Source organism: Mustela nivalis, assembly GCF_964662115.1.
Source record: "Mustela nivalis genome assembly, chromosome: 6".
NCBI lineage: Eukaryota > Metazoa > Chordata > Mammalia > Carnivora > Mustelidae > Mustela > Mustela nivalis.
Window position 1 is genome coordinate 82415470 of NC_139025.1, and position 21164 is coordinate 82436633.

General features: G+C 35.3%; 1 protein-coding gene and 1 pseudogene across 3 annotated transcripts in view; both read right to left on the reverse strand.

Moving 5' to 3' along the window:
- Nucleotides 1-569: 569 nt before the first annotated feature.
- The window catches only part of GOLM2 (golgi membrane protein 2), a 105840-nt gene continuing 85245 nt past the window's right edge, over nt 570-21164 (reverse strand). The window contains exons 9-10 of one of the 2 annotated variants that reach the window (XM_082735335.1): nt 10758-10925; nt 570-2665 (exon numbers count right to left, since the gene is read on the reverse strand). In XM_082735335.1, coding sequence (XP_082591461.1) covers nt 2595-2665; nt 10758-10925 — 239 coding nt within the window. In that variant the 3' untranslated portion in view covers nt 570-2594. The remainder of the gene's footprint in view (nt 2666-10757; nt 10926-21164) is intronic. The other variant, XM_082735336.1, reaches the window with a different exon arrangement.
- On the reverse strand, nt 18588-21034 carry LOC309867058 (putative elongation factor 1-alpha-like 3 pseudogene; annotated as a pseudogene). The gene has a single exon. The product of its transcript is annotated as a putative elongation factor 1-alpha-like 3 pseudogene (transcript).

The following is a 21164-nucleotide window of genomic DNA, read 5'->3' on the forward strand; positions in this document are numbered from 1 at the left end:
TACATTTTCTCTTTATGGGTCAGTAGCAAGTGACCTGAACTTACAAGCTTCTGCCTCCCATACCCTTTCCATACCTCTTCAGCCGCATTTCTCTCTCCTGATACTCTAGCTTCACAATTATAATGTTTCAGTTAAGTGGAAACCTAATTATTTAGAAACTTAGAGACCTTGAAGCCTTGGAACTTTGCTTTATTTTTTAATAGTTCTTATCATTAAAGAACTATCATTAAAATAGTTCTTATCATTTAAAACTAACTGGTTCATGTATTTACTTATATATTGTCTGACAGCTCCCAACTTCAAAGCTCCATCAGAACAGAAACCTGGTCTATCTTATCCATTACAGTATTATTATGTAAGACAATGCTGGGCACATAGGAAGCATTCAGCATTTGTTAAATATACTAGCACTACAATAAACAACCCCAATATAAATCTTTCTGCCATTCTCATTTAGCTTAGCCTAAAATGTATTCTAAATTTGCTCAAATTTTAGTGTTAAAGTGTAGCTATTTGCATCACATGAGTGTGATATGTGTATATGTATCAGAATCAGCAAAATAGTAAAACAAGTTTAATTTAATTTATTAGAACCCAGTAAGTGATGATTTTAAAAGCAGAGTTTCCATCAAATTAACACTTAATTCCGGGCAAAAATACATGTAAAAAACCTAAATCTTAAGGCAGAAGTAAAATATTATAAAAACCGGCATGTCTATTACAGACTGTAGAATGTCAGAATTTTAAGAGATTCACATAGTATTTTATAGCACTAAAATGTTAATACAGTCAGAAATATTATCAATTGGTCCAAGATTTCTCAGTTTATAAAATGTATAGATTAATTAAAGAAATTTTGTTGTATAAGTAATAGCTACCATATAATTAAGTGATTGTTTTTATGACAAACGAAGGCAGGAAATTTCATGGTTTTCATTTGTAAAGATTTTACAGTATTAAATATAAAGTATTACTAGAAGTATGTTTTAGATTCATCTTCCCACCCTAATACCCAAATAGTGTACATCAATTCCCTTTAACTCCATTTTTTAAAATTCTGTGAATTAGCATACCTATTCATTATAGGCCTGAGTACACTCAGCAAAGGCATGAATTGCTTACTTTGATTTGGTAGAAATAATAATTTTAGTAAATCACTATCTTTTCCTGGTTAGTAAATAATTTCAAACTGAAGTCCAAGAATTTTTGCACCACTAATAAGTGAACACCTTTTTTACCTCTTTAAATCTGAATTTTTTACTAGAACCTGAGCACAAAGTGAGGGGTGGTGGTGGATTTCATGTTTATGTGCAATTAACAGAAGTCTTTCTGAAAAAGCAGAGTTAACAACCTTAAATTTCTCCTTATGATCAAACCTTTTATTTTGTGGTGGGGGAGAAAATTTAAAAGATTTAAATCCAAAAGCAGGGATTAACTATAACTAGCTTATGCATTTTATGGAATAGTGTCAGAAAAGACAAATGGATTTAAAATAATTTTGTAAGTCTAGCAAATATGAGGTTTATGGGTTCTTAACAACATATTAATTACAAAGATTCTTCATCTTTATTACAAACTTTTAAGCTATTTTAATAAAATGGCTGTAGACCTCACTGTACTTCTACCTATCTGTGCATTAATAAAAACCTGTTAAAACTCCTTATTTAGTACTTCTGAAAAATTCTAGTCAAATAAGATCACTATAACTACCAGAGAAGCTTTGAAATACTGATTACAGATTCATTTCAAAGTTGATTTATCTTCTTTCAGAATCTGGCATTTAAATCATGAATATTTTCACCAACGTGGACTCTGAAAATATAAAAATTTTAGCCAATGACAGTTAAACAGTACTAGTATGATGCGGAAAAAATAAAAATTGAAAGTATATTGTCAATCATGCATTTCACAATTTCATGAATTAAGTAAGATATAACTCATAAATATTATGTCTTTGCAGGTTACCTCAACTTCCATCAAGCACCAGCTGAAAGCTAATCTGCCGGAACACATCAGCACTCTATAAAATAAAAGAAGTAGGGGAGGGAAATGATTTTGCACACATGCTGCCCAGTGTTTGGCTTTCAGGTTCCAACCCCTCTTTTATGTAACTATTCTAGGTATAACTCCATGAAAAGCATGAGATGAGGGGTAGATAGAACAGAACAGTTGTTGGGCTAGCAAGAATATATTAGTGAATAAAAAGTTTTTCATCTGAGTAACTGTTCTCACTGGGGTTATGCTATGTGCAACATATAAACTGTACAACCAATTTTTCCTATCTGTTCATTTGTGGAAAGAATTGGGCTCAATAAAATGTAAAATATATATTAGTTCATTTTAAACACAAAGATTACAGTTTTGCTTATTTTGTTTTTGGCTCAACTGTAATACAACCAAAAAAATCTCTGCTTTAATAATACAATATGAAAAAGTTCACCTATGTACATGGGTACATTTCTTCATTAAAGTTTTTCCTTAAATCTATCTCATGTATCTTTACAACTGATCTTTACAACAAAAGTCAAAAACAACAAAGTAGAAATGATTCCATTTTACAGCACTTTAGGTTTTCTGAAGTTTTCCTTTAGGGCTTAAAGAACATCATTGAAACGTTGCTTTCCATAGTCTGCAGGATCCATCTGAAGTTCTCGTTCTTCATCATCTGTAAGGGAAACAGTTATATATCAAGAACATTTATTTTAAAAATTATTTGCAGAAAACCAATTAAACAATGCCTCAGTTTTTTTTCTTGGTCTTAGGGTAGATTTCTGCTTGTTATTTTATGCCTTCTAAAAAGCATTCTATTTCTTAGTAGCTTAGCTTAACAGTGAAAAGTCTGTCTTCCAGTATATTGGAAGATTACTTAATTTTTTAAAAAAGATTTTATTTATTTATTTGACAGAAAGATCACAAGTAGGCAGAGAGGCACGCAGAGAGAGGGGAAGCAGGCTCCCTGCTGAGCAGAGAGCCCGATGCGGGGCTCAGTCCCAGGACACTGAGATCATGACCTGAGCTGAGCCGAAGGCATAGGCTTAACCCACTGAGCCACCCAGGCGCCCCGAAGATTACTTAATTTTAATAAATCTTGATGGTAGTCAGATATGTAATTAGAAAGAAGTAGAGCTAGATATAGTTAGCAAAACTTCAGGAACCCACAAGTATATTATTTCCACTAGATGAAGTAGTCCTTTAAAGTTTTGGTAGAAACCATTCTGTATACATTTTCATGCCTTTAAAAAACAGCTTTTTTTTTTCCTAATTACAAAATGAATCCATACTCATCACATAAGAATTAGAAAATAAATGATAGGAAAATAAAAATCACTCAGAATCCCAGTACTTAACATTATAGTGAACTTCTCTGCTCCTCTGCAAAGAGCTTACCAGCAACTTCTTAAGTGAAATATACTAACCAAAACTTAACCTTTTCTTTATCAAAAAGAAAAAAATTATTACATAATATTGTTAGTAAGACCCTCAAGGCCACTATGAGTAACTATATTAAGCAACTCCTTATAATACCTTGGAGTTTTACTTATTTAAGCCATTGACAGGTTTTTCTGGGTTGTTCTTGGTTATCACCTGTCACTCCACATTACTGTTAGCTTATCTGCCAGTAGCAATCCCTATCTAATTTTGTTATAAACTACAGATTTTGAAATAAGATTGTTCAGAACACAAAATTTATGTTAGAACAAGAATGAAAAGTATTTAATCAAAGCGAAAGGCTTCTTTCTTAGTATAAGGCTTTAATAACATATTTAATAACATGTTTTGGTTCCTCCACAGCCTTAAAACACGATTTTTCATACTTTCTGGTCGACAGTTACAACTACCCAACAGGTGGCTCAGTTGGTTGAGCAACTGCCTTCAGCTCAGATCATGATCCTGGAGTCCTGGGATCAAGTCCCTCAACGGGCTCCCTGCTTGGGAAGGAGTCTGCTTCTCCCTCTGACTTTCCCCCTCTTGTGCTCTCTCTCTCCCTCTCGAATAAATAAATAAATAAAATAAAAAACCAACTACCCAACAGCTTAGTTTTTGATAGACTGAGGTGATACTATCATAATTGTCTGGAAATATAATTTCATATGATTTAAAGAGGTTAGAATTCAAATTCACGTGTATACTGTAACTTTCTGAAATCTGTTCTTTTAGATTTGGTAAGTTTTCTATTCTCAGCTTCTCTAGCATATCCTATAGTAAAATTTTGTCCAAGAAAGATGCCATATGGTGTATGTAGTATGTATGAACTTCACATAATGATGTGTTATTTCTTCTTTATGTTTATTCATAAAAAAATGCCAAATAAATGAACTCTTTTTTCCTTCCAATAACTTTCCTGTTAAATTTATAGAAATTCTCACATAGAATTGTAGGCGACCATTTTGCATCATAAGCTAACAAAATGATCTCACATCTCCAATAGGTAATCCACTAGGTATGATAAGCTCAAATCTGTTACAAGTAAAGGCTGAAATTGTATCCATAAACACATCCGTATTTTGAAAATATGCTAATCAATCTCTTATCATAGAACTCTTTATACTTTAAAAATTACCTTTTTTTTTTTTTTTTAAAGATTTTATTTACTTATATGACAGAGAACATAAGCACCGGGAGCCACAGGCAGAGGGAAAAGGAGAAGCAGCCTCTCCCCTGCCCTTTGCCTCCGGTGGAGCAAGGAGCCAGATGTGGAACTGGATCCCAGTACCCTGGTACCATGACCTGAGCCCAATGCAGGCGCTTAAACGACTGCCCCAAAATTATCTTTGGTTTTAAAAGAAAAATAGGTTAGGGAGCCTGGATGGCTCTGTGGGTTAAAGCCTCTGCCTTCAGCTCAGGTCATGATCCCAGAGTCCTGGGATCCAGCCCCACACAGCTCCCTGCTGAGCAGAGAGCCTGCTTGCTCCTCTCTCTGCCTGCTTCTCTGCCTACTTGTGATCTCTATCTGTCAAATAAATAAATAAAATCTTTTAAAAAAAAAGAAAGAAAGAAAGAAAAAGAAAATAGGGACACATGGGTGGCTCAGTGGTTAAGCATCTGCCTTCAGCTCAGGTCATGATCGCAGGGTCCTAGGATCTAGTCCTGAGTTCAGTGCCCTGCTCCGCGGGAAGCCTGCCTCTCTCTCTGCCTGTCACTCTCCGTGCTTGTATGTGAGCTCTCTCTGACAAATAAATAAAATCTTTTGGAAAAAAATAAATAAATTAAATAAAATAAAAGGAAAAGAGTCATTGGCACCTCTCCAGAAAGCTCTCCTTAGGATCTATGTTATAGGACATCACGTTATGGCTATAAATACATCTTTCAGGGCTTCAGTAATTAAACAAAGATTTAATCACTGGAGAGCAGTGGGGAAAGCAGCTATACAAAAGAGAATTCTAGAAATTTAACAGGAAAGTTACTAAAAGGAAAAAGGAGATATGCTGGAGGATGTTTAAGTGGCTGATTATAAAGAGAAAATAAGAGCAAAACTCTAGGAATAGAAAAACTGAATTCTAGTCCTGACCCAGGCACTTATGAACAAACCTGAGCTAGTTTCCAAATCTCTTTAGACCTTTAATTACCTTCTCAGTAGAGTACAGATAGCAACTGTTTTTCCTATCTCAAAATAAAATACTGCATATGAAGGTAGCCTTTACTGCCTTCATTTACTTCCAAAGTCGTCTATAAATATAAAGAGTTTGTTGATTCTATTAAGTTATGCTTTAAATCAAATTTTAATATGGTGCCTTCACATTATTTTTTAAAATTCCACAGGACTTTTAGAATTTTTCTTACATTGAACTATTATTTATGTTAACTAGAGTACATTTTCAGCGTAGCTATTCTAACCAAAATTCAAATTTCTATTCACAAACTTTTTGCATGTATTTGTAAAGTCTGATGAAATTACCTTACCAAATCTGATACAGATTAGAAAACCACTAAATATAATTGTATTTTATTTCATTTTACAAAGCAGCAACATCTATAAATACTTCATTAACATAAATACTTCATTAACAACAAAATGACTATTAAAGGAAACAGAAAAACATTCATAATTTATTAAATAATTCCTAAATTCCCTCTGAAGTCAAGAAACGACCACCTCCATAAAGCAAGCTATACCAAGCAAGAATATCTTGGGGTAATAAGGCAGTGAGACTCCACTAAAATGTACAAATTAATCCACAGGCCAAAGTGCAGTTATCCTCTAAAGCAGGCAATCCAAAGAAAAATATTGTTTGCTTTTACTTCTTAAAAATTATTATTCAACAAACACGTAGTGCTTGCAGTGCAGAAGACTTGTCCTAAGTACTGAACAAATATGTGAATCATATAATCCACACAACAACAGGTAAGTATATCCCTATTCTACAGATAAGGATATTGAGGTATAGAGGTTAGGTTATTCACAAGGTCATAGAGCTCATAAGTGGTGGAGCTACGATCAAATCCAGTCAATTTGGCTCCAGAATCCAAGCACTTAAGCATTATGTTAAGCTTCCTTCCACAAATATACCCTGTTATATGCAGGTCATATTCTACTAAGCAAACTTGGGACTTCTATGGGATTAAAAATAAGAGTAAAGAGAATTTGCAAACTTCCATCCCCTTATTACAATAAAGAATGAATTAAAAGACATATCCATCAGATGTATACAGTTTCCAGAGTTAATCTATTCACTGGGTCACTTAAAAGAAGGCAGGAAAAAGAATGTCTTACACTAGGCAAATAAAGTAATATTTCTTTAAATTTTTTTTTTTTTTGAAGAATGCTTCATGAAAACAGGAATTAAAAAATCAAAATAAACCAGGATTATAAACACAGGAAAAACAGGCTTCATTTAATTCTACAAGGAAACACTCTATAGGTAGTACTGTCCCAAAGGATCAATACATATGAACAAGCATCAGAGGTAAAACTGGAATCCTCTAGCTCTCTAATGGCAGAGATCATGCCAAAATCTCCATTTCATAATCTAGAATTTGTGGCACCAAAGCTAGAATGTCCTTAGCTAAATCCAGAATCTCAGTACTACAATTGGAATCCTCTTAAAAACCCAACAGACTGAGAAAAAACTACTTCTAATATTAGAAAAAGCAGAAAAGAGCCCCTAATGCTAGAACTTTAGTAGTATTTCTGAAGTGCATATTTCAGTTTTTTTTAATTGAAGTATAGTTGATAAAATGTTCCATTAGTTTCAGGTGTACCACATAGTGATTCCACAAGTCCACACATTATTCTAGGTTCACCACAAAGTGTAGGAGCCATCTGTTACCATCATGTTTCAATTTTTGATATCTCTCTAGCTGCAGTCTCCATGGTGGTAGTGAAGTTTCCACTTTCTCTCCTGGGTTTGGAGGAAGGTGTGTTTCAAATCTGAAACACATTTTCCCACGATACCTGTTGTTCAATATAGTGCTTCCACTGTGAATGTGACCACAGAATTTTTGAATTGAGAAGGACCATCTATTGTAGCTCAACACTCACATTACAGATGAAGAACTGTGGCCCACAGAGTTTAAGTGACTTGATAAGCAATACACAGCTGGTCTCCTAACTCAGAATAATGCCTATTTCTTAGAAAAGAAATTCCTTCTATTCTACTGCCTGCTTTGGCTACAAATGCAAACTGGCCTGGAAATCCAACCACTATTTCTACATTAAAACTACGAAGAAATGCTTTTAAATTCTAAATATTCTTTTTTTTTTTTAAATAAACATATAATGTATTTTTATCCCCAGGGGTACAGGTCTGTGAATTGCCAGGTTTACAGCACTCACCATAGCACATACCTTCCCCAATGTCCATAACCTCACCCCCACACCAACCTCCCTCCCCCCAGCAACCCTCAGTTTGTTTTGTGAGATTAAGAGTCACTTATGGGGGGCGCCTGGGTGGCTCAGTTGGTTGGATGACTGCTTTCAGCTCAGGTCATGATCCTGGAGTCCCGGGATCGAGTCCCGCATTGGGCTCCCAGCTCCATGGGGAGTCTGCTTCTCACTCTGACCTTCACCTTGCTCATGCTCTCTCTCACTGTCTCTCTCTCAAATAAATAAATAAAATCTTTTTTTTTTTAAGATTTTGTTTATTTATTTGACAGACAGAGATCACAAGTAGGCAGAGAGGCAGGCAGAGAGAGAGGAGGAAGCAGGCTCCCTGCTGAGCAGAGAGCCCCATGTGGGGCTCAATCCCAGAACCCTGGGATCATGACCTGAGCCGAAGGCAGAGGCTTTAACCCACTGAGCCACCCAGGCGCCCCTAAATAAATAAAATCTTAAAAAAAAAAAAAAAGAGTCACTTATGGTTTGAAATTCTAAATATTCTAACTTAACAATAAACATTAAGAATCCAAATTGTTGATAAGGGAACACCTATAATTTCCCCTTCTCACTTTTTGGACAGTTAATACTACACCTAAAGAATCCCCGAAAGCATGTTTAAAATTATTTGGGTCTACAATATTCTTTTTTAGTCAGTTCACTCAAACTTATCCCTCTTCATTTGCTGCAGTTCTTGAATCCTTGTTCCCTATGATAAAGGTATCCCATCCTCCTGCTGCTGTAATCTAGTGAACCCCAAAATAGGATTAAAAATAAGTTAGGTTGGGGCACCTGGATGGCTCAGTGGGTTAAAGCCTTTGCCTTCAGCTCAGGTCATGATCCCAGGGTCCTGAGATCGAGCCCCACATCAGGCTCCCTGCTCATCGGAGAGCCCGCTTCCTTCTCTCTCTCTCTCTCTGCCTGCCTCTCTGCTTACTTGTGATCTGTCTGTCAAATAAATAAATAAAATCTTAAAAAAAAAAAAGAAAGTGGCAACCCCCAGGTCAAGTAAGCTTCACCTGAAAATGAGGAAACCCTAAAATTTAACAATCCCCTCCCTACTTCATGAGAGTATCATCTTAGGTTATTTCCTCATATTCCTTAGACCTGGTGCATTTATTTCCTTGTGGAAGGAAAAACAGCAGAGCAGCATTAGGGTACTGGAGACCTAACATGGCAATGAGAACTAGGGGTGAGAGAAGGAGAAGGGTACAGGAGAGAGAGAGAGAGAACACTGAAGATAAATGTACTTACTATGGATAAAAGCCATACAAGATAACTGAAATTTTGTGACAAAAGTCATTAACTTTAAGATACCCTAAAACATAAGAAATGCTTTTCAATTATAGTTGAAATTATTTGCTCTAATAAAAACCTCAAAATTATCCAGTGACATGATAGACAGCAGCTCTTATGAATGAAAACTAGACAAAGTATAAACTAAGTTTGTAAGACCAGACGTTAAAAGGTTATTATTCTAGTCACAGTTATAAAATAAAAAGTCAATGAAAAAGCATAAAATTATCAGTTAACATTTACTCAGGGCCCTATGTATGCTAAGTACTTTGTGGGGGGTGGATGGGTGAATGTGAAGGCAGAAAAGGATAAAAACAAAATATAAGGCAAAAGAAATGAAAATTCCTGCCCTCTAAGAGCTTACAATCTAACTGTTGATATAATGTACATGCACGAAAACGCCTGGAAACAATGTTATAAATAACTGCAAAAAAATATAATCCAGGCAAATCACAAAGCAATAAGAAAAAAAAAATGGTAGAATTTAGGAAAAATGGATATTATAGAAAAGGTGGTGTAATTTATTCAATAGTTCCAAACAGTGTTTGAGTTCTCATTAATGCATCCTTAAATAATTCCTAGAATGATTATTATCTCTTTCTATTTACAACAACCATTCTTCCAAAACTAGAATGTACTATTGAAACAATGCCTGCATGGAAGACTGAGTCTCTAATTTCCCTTTTTCTATTAACTACGTAGTATTCTAGAACAACTATATTTTGAGTTTTTATAAAAACAACCCTTGTCATGAACCTAAATAACATCTGATTACTTTAAAAAGAGTAAAGGAAGAAAAAAAAGAGTTAAGGAAATCAAAACAGTTTACATTGGAAAATATTTCATGCATCACATTATAAAATCAAATACGTCAGACATTATGTTCATGATCAATTCTTACAGAAAACAGAAAAAGTTCCACAAATACTACTAAATGATATTAGCAGGCAAAAAACAAGCCTAAAAACTTGGAATAATACAACATACTCTGATACGCATGCATGGGGAGGGCTGCATGCACACAGGTAAATTCTGAACTTTTAATAACTTAAAAGCTCAGAAGTTACACAGTTAACAAGGAAAATGCGTTGAATCTGTGTATTAAACATAAAGCAGACAAATCTTTACAAACCATTAAATATAAATTTTCAGCTGCTCAGAAAAAATTTCAGAAACAGCCTTCCTATACTGAATCAGTAGTGAAATCATCTTCATTGTGGAGACCATTACTTTTGGGGCTTCCCTTGTAACAAAAAGGTTGTCTGGTCTATATTTGTACCTGGAATAATGAAATGTTTTCAAATGAGAAGTTGGAAAAGAATTATTTACTGGGAGTATTTGCCTCAGATTAACTCTAGAGCTATTTCAAGCAATTTAAATCTAAAATTTCTGAATATTCTTGAGTTTCAAATTGTATCAATAATATATGCAAGATAACTAAAATGAAAATACTTAAATAAAATAATTAAGATTTATAAATATGACTATCATAAAATTGTTTTCAAAATAAAACTGAAAAACCACAGAGGATCTCTTTGTATTAGGATTGTAATGCCACTAGGAAATGGGAAAAATTCTACACAAATTCAACCAAAAAATTTAGAGGTGGTTTTCACGGTCACAGCATGGAGGCCAGGCCCACGCTCACCTTGGACGTCTTCCTCTCCACCATCACCATCTTCTTCCTCATTGTAAGCCAGCTCAGCCTGCTTGTCTGCCTCGTACTCACCTACGTTACCATCATCCCCATTATAATCCGCCAGTTTAGAGCCATGCTGCGGATCAACAGGGGATTCATTCTCATCAAAGAATCGGCCTGTGAAGTAGGTAGAGGATTAATTCAAGAGTAAAGAGAGAAGAAAAGAAGGGACCTACACTGGAGGCAGACCAGAAAGTAGACAAGTGAAACCTGGCAACTTTGAGGGTACGGGTTATAAAAAAGATAAATTTTGTGAAAGTTATCCAAGACAAAAAAGAAATAAGAATGAAGATTGAAAACTTTTTAAAAAATAATTTCTCTTTTGTGTTAATTTTAGTACTTGCTACTTAAGGTTTGAATATTTTCAGGGCTGTTTTCCTAATAACTGACAACTTCTCCAACATAACTATTTGTCTAATTTACCACTTTAGAAGAATAATAAATAATTTTATTACTAGATACAATACATATTTGGAATCTCTAGTCATTTATTGCTTATAAAATACCACTTTCTATGAATAATTTTGATAACGTTTTTTTGTAAAAATAAACAAGTACTATGCAGATTAGTTTCTTTTTGGATGCTAAGCTAACACAACTGAGGGCTATCTCAGGTTTCTTCAGTGACAGTGACTCACTATAGTCTTGGATTTCTAAGGAGAGATGGCAGAAAGAATAAACCATCAGAATTCCTAGTGGTATGTGTTTTGAAAAAACACCCCATTTAATTCTGATTTATTATTTCCCATATCCTAAACAAGACTTTTAAGTCCTGTTAAGCTTAAGAAAGCTTAAGTTGATCTATGTGAGACTGTTACATTGCGCAAATACAGAAAAATAAATAAAGAGCAATAGAAATAGCACCTACTGTAGTAAGCTACTCAATAACTAAATACTGAAAATAAAAATGTTAGGCACCCTAAGATCTGACTCACAAACACAAGTTAATCTCTAATTTGACATTAAATTTAAGTATCATAAAAGTAAATTTTATTCCAATCCCTAAAATAACAGCAACTTACTGATAATGAAAGAATTTAAGACTTTAAAAAACTGTAAAAACTTTCTATGATAAGTCTAAAATTTTTTGAATTATATTTTTAAGAATTACATTGCAATGAGACATTCAGGAAAAAAAATTAATGACTTCTTTTCTTGAAAAGAAAGTTTAAGTACAAATGGGAAGAATTATGGAGGTATTGGTCAAGTCTACAAATAGCTCACCATATCATTAGGCCAATATATTTCTATTTGCTGGGTAAAGAGTTAATCAGGAAAATAGTTAAAGAAAAGGTCATTCTTACATAGGTTTTCAAGGATAGGGCATGTTTACAACAGGAGACTTAAGGAATTGGGGACAGTAAAAAGAGCACAAAGTCATCTTACATCTATTCCAGATGTAAGGTTGGATATGTACACTTAACAAAAAAAAAAGGAAAAGTTGATAAAATAGAGTTAAAGAAATGGATATAAAAGAGTTAAAAAGAAAAAAAAAACAGAAACAATAAGAATATGTAAGCTAATTTGTGAGAAAGACATCTTGTCTCCTAAGGATAGTAATATAAAACATCTTGGTGGCTTTTGTTATTATTTATTTCACTAACAATAAAATAGATGACAGCAACGTAAGCAAGGAAAAAGGGAGATTTATAGAGATCTGTATTTACTTTTTTTAAAAAAAGATTTTGTTTATTTATTGGACAGCGAGAGAGAGAGGAGAGAGAGAGAGAGCGTGCACAGCAGGGGGAACAGGCAGAGGGAGAAGCAGGCTCACCAGGCTCACCAGAGCAGGGAGCCCGATGTGGGGCTCGATCCCAGGACTCTGGGACCATGACCTGAGCTGAAGGCAGACACTTAATGACTGAGCCACCCAGGTGCCCTCTATTTTCCTTTCTTTTAAATGTAATATTTATTATGATCTAAGTACCTGGAGTAGTTAAATCATCCTTATACAATAAGAAACTGCTGTTTTATTTTTTTTTTAAGATTTTATTTATTTACTTCAGAGAGACACAGTGAGAGAGAGCATGAACGAGGAGAAGGTTAGAGAGAGAAGCAGACTCCCCATGGAGCTGGGAGTCCGATGCGGGACTCGATCCCGGGACTCCAGGATCATGACCTGAGCCGAAGGCAGTCGTCCAACCAACTGAGCCACCCAGGCGTCCCAGAAACTGCTGTTTTATATATAAACATTTTAATATGGTAGTTACCAGTAAATTTCTCAAGGTATACCATTTCCTCTAAGAATTTTTTTTAATTTTTTATAAGTTATAAAATATAGAAGGCTAAAAAATTAAAGTTACTGTGAAATATAGTTAATATTATCAGACATGGTATACTAACCAAAAAAATCGTCCTCCTATACTTATTATAATATTCCAACAGAACAATTTACAGTTTCTTTCCTTTATAGGTGTTTGGTGATCTGACTAAAGTGAATTCACTCCTAAAATTATAATACTACAATTAGTGACATGAGACGCTAGAGACAACTAGAAAATCAATAAAAAGAATGCTTAAAAAATCAACCACAGGGGCACCTGCCTGGTTCAGTCAATGGAGTGTGAGACTCTTGATCTCGAGGTTTTAAGTTTGGGCATAGAGATTACTTAAAAAAAACAAAAACAAAAACGGATTACCACACCATTGTCCTTTGCTGAATAAGTATTCTGTGCTATCATACATACAGAATTTTTATCTTTGGAGAAAGAGCTAACCCTTCATATAGGGTTTCTAACACTATGATAGCCAAAACAATAGAGTAAAAAAGAACCAGTTGCCAGTCAAGTCAGGACATCAAACTTCACATTAAACAGTGAATAGATATGAAGTATAAATTAAAATTAAATACATAAATTAAAATGCCTAACAATAATAAATATAACAGGCTGCTAAATTGTATGATTGTCAGGCAACATATCTGCAGAAAGAGTTATATAAGGGAGAAATCTGTATGGGTTGGAGCTAGAAGGGAAGGTTTCAAAGAAGAGGTAAATATATTGGACCGTGACGGAGCAAAGGAAAGAAATATTCAATGGATAAGTTAAGAAGGTAGATAAAGTATTCAGGAGACAGTAAAGACATTAATTTGACTGGATTTATTTAAGACTGTAGAAAGAGGAAGTTTAGACAAGAAAATTAGGAATAATTATGGAAAACCTTTAAAGTTAGAGACTTTAAAGAGCCTCCTATATCCACTTCACAAGGTTCATGTTAGAATGAATGACAAAGTACATGAAATTATCTACAAGGCTTTTTCATCCAACAAAGACCCACTAATGTATGTGAAAGGTATTGCACTGGGCACTGTGATGCAAAAATAAACTTACCATCTCTCTATATATTATAGTAAGGGAGACAAATATGTAAACAAATATTTAGAAAGCAATGTTGTGTGTGCTATACCCAATGACCTAGAAAGTGACATCTGAACACGGAGACTATCACTACCACTGGATAGAGGAAGTCTGGACTTTATGCAGGAGTCAATAGGCAGTTGTCATGATTTCTTTTAAGCTCTCTGAGAACAGGATTCTAATCTGGCTCATGTACCATAGAAACTCCACTATCTATTCAGGTAAGGAGTTATAAGGACTTAGACTAGGAAGATATAACAGAAAGTAGTTAGTAATGAATGAATCAAATAAACTTAAAAATGACAAACTGAATACATGGCACAATGGAATGGGAAGACTCAAAGAATGAGTTTATAATCCTAGCCTGGAAACTAAAAATAAAGATATTTGCACCCAAATGGAACAACTGAGAATGTATGGGAAAGCAAATGCTTTTGGTATACTGAACTTAGGGTTACAGTAAGATGTCCAAATGAAAATATTTTATAGATGCCTGGAAATACAGAACTAGACTGTTGGGCACAAAGTGAGGGCTAGTTGTATAGATTTAAGATTCATAAATATAAAGATGACAGGTTAAATTATGGCAAGATAATTTCTATTAGGAAATGAATATTCACAGACAACAGCTATAAATCGAAGGAGTGATCTTGGGTAATGACTGAATTTAAGAAGGGAAAAAGGAAGTAATGAGGGTAAAGTTATCACATGATGGTGTAAAACTGTGATATGTTCAACAAGAATTAAATATTGTATTTTATCTCTGAAGCATTTTACCCATTTAAAGATTTTTTAATTCTATCCTATTTCTTAGTAAACCATAATGCTAAAACTGTGCCCAGGTAGGTGAGTAATACAGTAATTATATTTAGTTTGGATCCCCAAATCCCCTTATATTTTTGCAAAATTCAATTGTGTACTTGAATATTATTTTCATCCTGGTGGCTGCTTGAAAATGATTAACTTACAGCCTATTGGTAACAAGATACTAGTTCCATCTCAACAGTTTAAACAAGAGCACATGAAGAAAGAAGCAATATACACTCTAGCTACTGAAAAGTCTTTGGGTGGTATCAAGTTGTAAAAAAAAATTCTAAGAGATTGTTGATACACTTTTCAGTTCACTTTAAACAATACATCAGAACTTCATACAGAATGACAAGTATTCTGTAAAACTCCTTAAATATCAGACTGCAAACTTGCAATACCAGTAGAAAACGAAAGGTTGACAACAAATAACGATAACATTTCTCAATCACAACAAGGCATTTCAACCAAGAGAACCTAAGTTTTATTTATTTATTTATTTATTTATTTATTTATTTATTTATTTATTTTAAAAAGATTTTATTTATTTATTTGACAGAGAGAAATCACAAGTAGACTGAGAGGCAGGCAGAGAGAGAGAGTGGGAAGCAGGCCCCCTGGTGAGCAGAGAGCCCGATGCGGAACTGGATCCCAGGACCCTGAGATCATGACCTGAGCCAAAGGCAGCAGTTCTCCCAGGCACCCCGAGAACCTAAGTTTTAATCCCATACTAGAAATCAAACTAAGATAAGTCACTTTTTTGCTTTATTAGCTCAAGGATTGCTTATAGGTTTCAATTTCTCAACTATTGTTGAGAAAACAAATATTGTTTAAAAAACAATATTGTATGAAATATTGTATGAAAAACAGGTTTTATGTTTTTCTAGTCCTTCTTTTAATATATTATCACTATTATAAAGAAAATGAATCAATCTGAGCTGATCATAGTAACTCGAGAGAGAAAGTAAAGGAAATTTTACTCTAAGGAAGGCAACCTCTTTTTCTAGCCTTTATCTACTCCTGGTATCCACTTGGTACCATTCATTTGGAAATCAATGCATTCAAATGACACCTACAGTTTTGACTACTTCAAGTATCCTTGAGGGTCCCTGGCATGTGATAATTTATAATCTGTTGAGACATTAGTTAGAGTTTGAATGCTGGAAGAGTGAGGTGTGCAAACTGGATAAAAATGTTACTGTAGGCTTTCCCCACCAAGCAATGCATAGGGAAAACTACCAAATGGCTTTTGAACAGCTTACTTTGACTTCATTACGAGGCACATTATGGGGCAAAAAGACCATACTTATTTTACATCTCAAAGTATAGGACCTGCATGTAGTAGGCACAGGAAAGAATCTGTTAATTGACTGTGGACTTATGGAAGGTAAAGAGAAACCAGGGAAATGAAAGAAGCATGGTAGCTGGAAATTATGTCTAACAGCATATGAGTAACCTGACCTTCATCACTCCTTCACTCCCATTCCCAATGGAAAGAGGTTCAACTGCTCTTTCCCCTTCTTTACATTACCCACAGGCTATGCTTTTGTTATTTTTTTAAGACTAATTCTATGAGGAGAAGAAGAAGAAGAGAACAGAAACAATTTGATTCGCATCAAGGTCAAATGCTCTTCTCCTTTACCTTTTGCTTTCATCCTCCACCAAACCTACTGGACTAGTCTCAGAACCAGCCTAAAATAAAGGAGCCAGAGGCAGGAACCAATTTGCCAATTTTTTAGTAAGTGATTAGAAGTAATTACTTTTAGTAAGTAAAAAATTTGCTAATTTTTTACCAGGCACATGGTAACATATTTATGACAAGCACTTTAATCTTACATACATTAAATAGTTGGGACACTTCATTTCAGCTTTGGTATTCAAATATTCTTAATAGTTTTTTTAAGGATTTTATTAATTTATTTGAGAGAGAGAGGAAAAAAAACATACGCAGGGGGTAGCTGCAGAAGGAGAGGGAAAAGCAGGGAGCTCAGCAGGGAGCCAGATGTGGGACTCAATCCCAGGACCCTGGGATCATGACCTGAGCCAAAGGCAGATGCTTAACTTACTGAGCCACCCAGGTACCCTGAAAATTTTTTCTTTCTTTCTTTCTTTTTTCAAATTAAAGTAAGCTCTCTACTCAACGTGGGGCTTAAACTCACAACTCAGAGATCAAGAGTCCCATGTTCTACCAACTAATCCAGCAAGGCGCCATTATAAATTTTTTTTTCTTTTTTTTCTTTTGTTCTGAATTTTTCTTTATAATGTAGTACTATGTTCCATACTTTACAAAAAGTTTGACAGATTTTTCTATTTTTTATTATTAAATATTTTTAAATATACACAGAAGTGTGGAGAATATCCATATTTCCATCATGCAGAATTTTGTCTAATTTAGACATATTTTAGAACGTTTAATAAAGGAAACATTACAGATACATGAACTTTCCCAGGATCTCTCCCTAGTATTCTCCTCCTATTCCAACGAGAACCTCTATCTTAAACTGGGTGTTAAACATCCCTATGAAAGTTTATGTATTCATTAATAAGTAGTTTTGATTCACCAGTCTCTAAACCTTAAATACATGGCATCTGGGTAGGAAAGAGTTAACTTGCCATGCCTGGTTTGTTCAAACTGGTACATTCCAAAGAAAGGTTTGTCTTTGGGACTGGTGGTTGGCTGGAAGCTGGCAGAGAACTTCTGAGCCTATGGAATGTTCTGCCTGATAAACATTTTTGTATGGCTGAGGCCTTGGGCCATGCTATACCAGTATGATTAGATAAGTTTATCCTAACAAAGCAACTTATGGTGTATATTTATTCTTGCTAGGTGGAGGATATAAGGGCTAGAGTATGAGCTCAGTCATAAGGGCATCACATGACATGTGGGCACTACATGACTGACCCCCAATAAACACTCTAGACCCCAAGGATCAAGTGAGTTTCCTGAGCTGGCAACACTTCACACGTTTTGTCACACATGTTCACTCAAAAGATTAAACAAATCTCCATGCAACTCCACTGGGAGGAGACACCGGGAAGCTTACATCAGCTTTCTTCTGAATCTTGCCTCATGAGCCTTTCCCATTTGCTGATTCCAGTCTCTGCCCTTTCACTGTACTAAGCCGTAACTGTGAGTATAATTCTTCTGTGTCCTGTGAGCCCTTCTAGTGAATCATCAAGCCTGAGGGTGATCTTAGGATAGTTAGGATAATGTATCTGTTTTACATTTATCCATGTTGATAAATGTGGTTTTGTTCATTCATATGAATTCCTATATACAATTCCATCATATGTATAATTCCATTGTATACACAATGATTTATCCATTTTCATACTGATGAATATTCATTTCCAATATTAATGTAATAAACAATGAATATTCTTGTACAGTGTTTTTAAGTACATATTAGGTACTAAGTTGTAGGGTATGTGCATCTTCTCACTCTTATGATTGATGTTCTGATTAACAAAAGTTCTTAAATTTAATCCACTCCAATTTGTCATTTTTAAAATTCATGGTTAGCTTTTTTAGGAGAGGGGAGATTAAGAAATCTTTCCCTATCCCATGTTATGAAGATACCATTTTGTTTTCTTCAAGAGGTTTTATTAGTTTTAATTTTAAATCTGCAATCTTTTTTTCTCATTAAACTTTTGTCTTAATGGGTCTCAAAATGGGTGATACCTTTTTGTACAAGTTGTTTCCACTAAAAAGAACTGATTCTAAAAACATATAACTTGGGTGCCTGGGTGACTCGGTTGGTTGGGCGACTGCCTTCAGCTCAGGTCATAATCCTAGAGTCCCGAGATTGAGTCCTGCATCAGGCTCCCTGCTTGGTGGGGAGTCTGCTTCTCCCTCTGACCCTCCCCCATCTTGTGCTCTCTCTCTTTCATTCTCTCTCTAATAAATAAAATCTTTTAAATAAAATAGAATAAAATAAAAACATACAACTTAAAAATGACACACACACACACACACACACACACATACACACAAAACATGGTCCACAAAACATTCTCCTTTCCTTCTGAAGGTCTTATAATGCAGTTATCAACAACCGGTCTTTTACTATTAAACTTAAATGGCCAATGACACAAACAGATCTCAGACCATTCTTCCATCACTGATTAAGACTGGGGTGGCAGGTATTGGGGATAATATTCATTTAGCCTTCCGAGCCTCCTAGGCAGACTTGGTGACCTTGCCAATTCCAGCTGCCTTCTTGTCCACTGCCTTGATGACACCCACAGCAACCAACTGACCCATGTCATGAACAGCAAAAGGGCCCAGAGGAGGATAGTCAGAGAAGCTCTCAACATACATAGGCTTGCCAGGAACCATATCAACAATGGTAGCATCACCAGACTTCAAGAACTTGGGACTATCTTCAGCTTTTTTCCAGAAGGATGATCTATCTTCTCCTTCCACTTAGCAAACTTGCAAGCAATATGAGCTATGTGACAATCCAGCACAGGTGCATATCCAGCACTAATTTGGCCTGGATGGTTCAGGATAATTACCTGAGCTGTGAAACCAGCTGCTTCCACTGGTGGGTCATTTTTGCTGTCTCCAGCCACAATGTGACAACAAACATCTTTGACAGATATGTTCTTGACCTTGAAGTCCACACTGTCCCCAGGAAGAGCCTCACTCAAAGCTTTATGGTGCATTTCAACAGACTTTACTTCAATTGTAACAATGTCTGGAGCAAAGGTGACCACCATGCCAGATTTAAGAACACCAGTATTCACTCAGCCCACAGGGAGAGAACCAATACCACCAATTTTGTAGACATCCTGGAGAGGCAGACACAAGGGCTTGTCAGGTAGACGAGGTGAAGCAGAATGAAATCCAGAGCTTCAAGCAGTATGGTTCCACTGGCATTCCCATCTTTATGGATGACTTTACATCCCTTGAACCAAGGCATGTTAGCACTTGGCTCCAGCATGTTGTCACCATTCCAACCAGAAACTGGCGCAAATGCTACTGTGTCGGGGTTGTAGCCAATTTTCTTAATGTAGGTACTGACTTCCTTAACGATTTCCTCGTATCTCTTCTGGCTATAGGGTGGCTCAGTGGAATCCATTTTGTTAACACCAACAATTAGTTGTTGTACACCCAGTGTGTAACCCAGAAGGGCACACTCACAGATCTGCCCATTCTTGAAGAAACCTGCTTCAAATTTACCAACACAGCGACAACAATCAGGACAGCAGTCAGCCTCAGTTGTGCCCATAATCATGTTTTTGATAAAGTCTCTGTGTCCTGCGGCTTCAATGATGGTCACAAAATACTTGCTGGTCTTGAATTTCCTCAGGAAGATATCAGTTGTGATAACCACATTCATGTTCAGCTCTCAGTTAACCAAAGAACCAGGCATACTTGAAGGAGCCCTTTCCCATCTCATCAGCCTCCTTCTCAAATTTTTTGATAGTTCTTTTGTCGATCCCACATTTGTAGATCAGATGACCAGTAGTGGTAGACTTGCCTGAATCAACATGCCCAATGACAATGATGTTGATGTGAGTCTTTTCCTTTCCCATTTTGGTTTAGGTTTAGCGGTGGTATTCACAACACCTGTTTTCTGGCAGAATACCTGTTATGAAAAAGCTCGGCCATCTATCTTGATTTTAATTTTGTATACTGTGGAGGTAGGAGAGCCAAGGTTAATATTTTCCCATTTGGCTATTGAAATGACCCAGTACTAGTTATTGAAAAGACTATCCTTTCACCCATTGCATTATATTATCAACTTTGTCATAAATCAAGTGACTATGTATGTGTGGTTAACTTCTTCATTCTTCAATCTGTTCCACTGGTCTACCCTCTATTCTTGTGCCAATACCATATTGTCTTAATTACCTCATCAATAACAGTTTTATAATAATCCGATGTCTGATAGTAGAAGTCACTAAGTTTCATTCTTCTTATAGATTGTCCTGGCTATTCTTAAGTCTTCTGCATTACCATACATATTTCAGAATAACTTTATTTCCACCAAATTCCATCCAATTTCCACCAAAAAGAAAAAAAATGGATAATGAATGGGATAGACCTGGAATTCTAGATCAATCAGAGAACTGACATCTTCAAAACACTGAGCCTTCCAATCTATCAACATGAATTACTTATATATCATCTAATATCTGTCAATAATGTTTTGTAGCTTATAGAAGTTCTTGTGAATATTTTGTT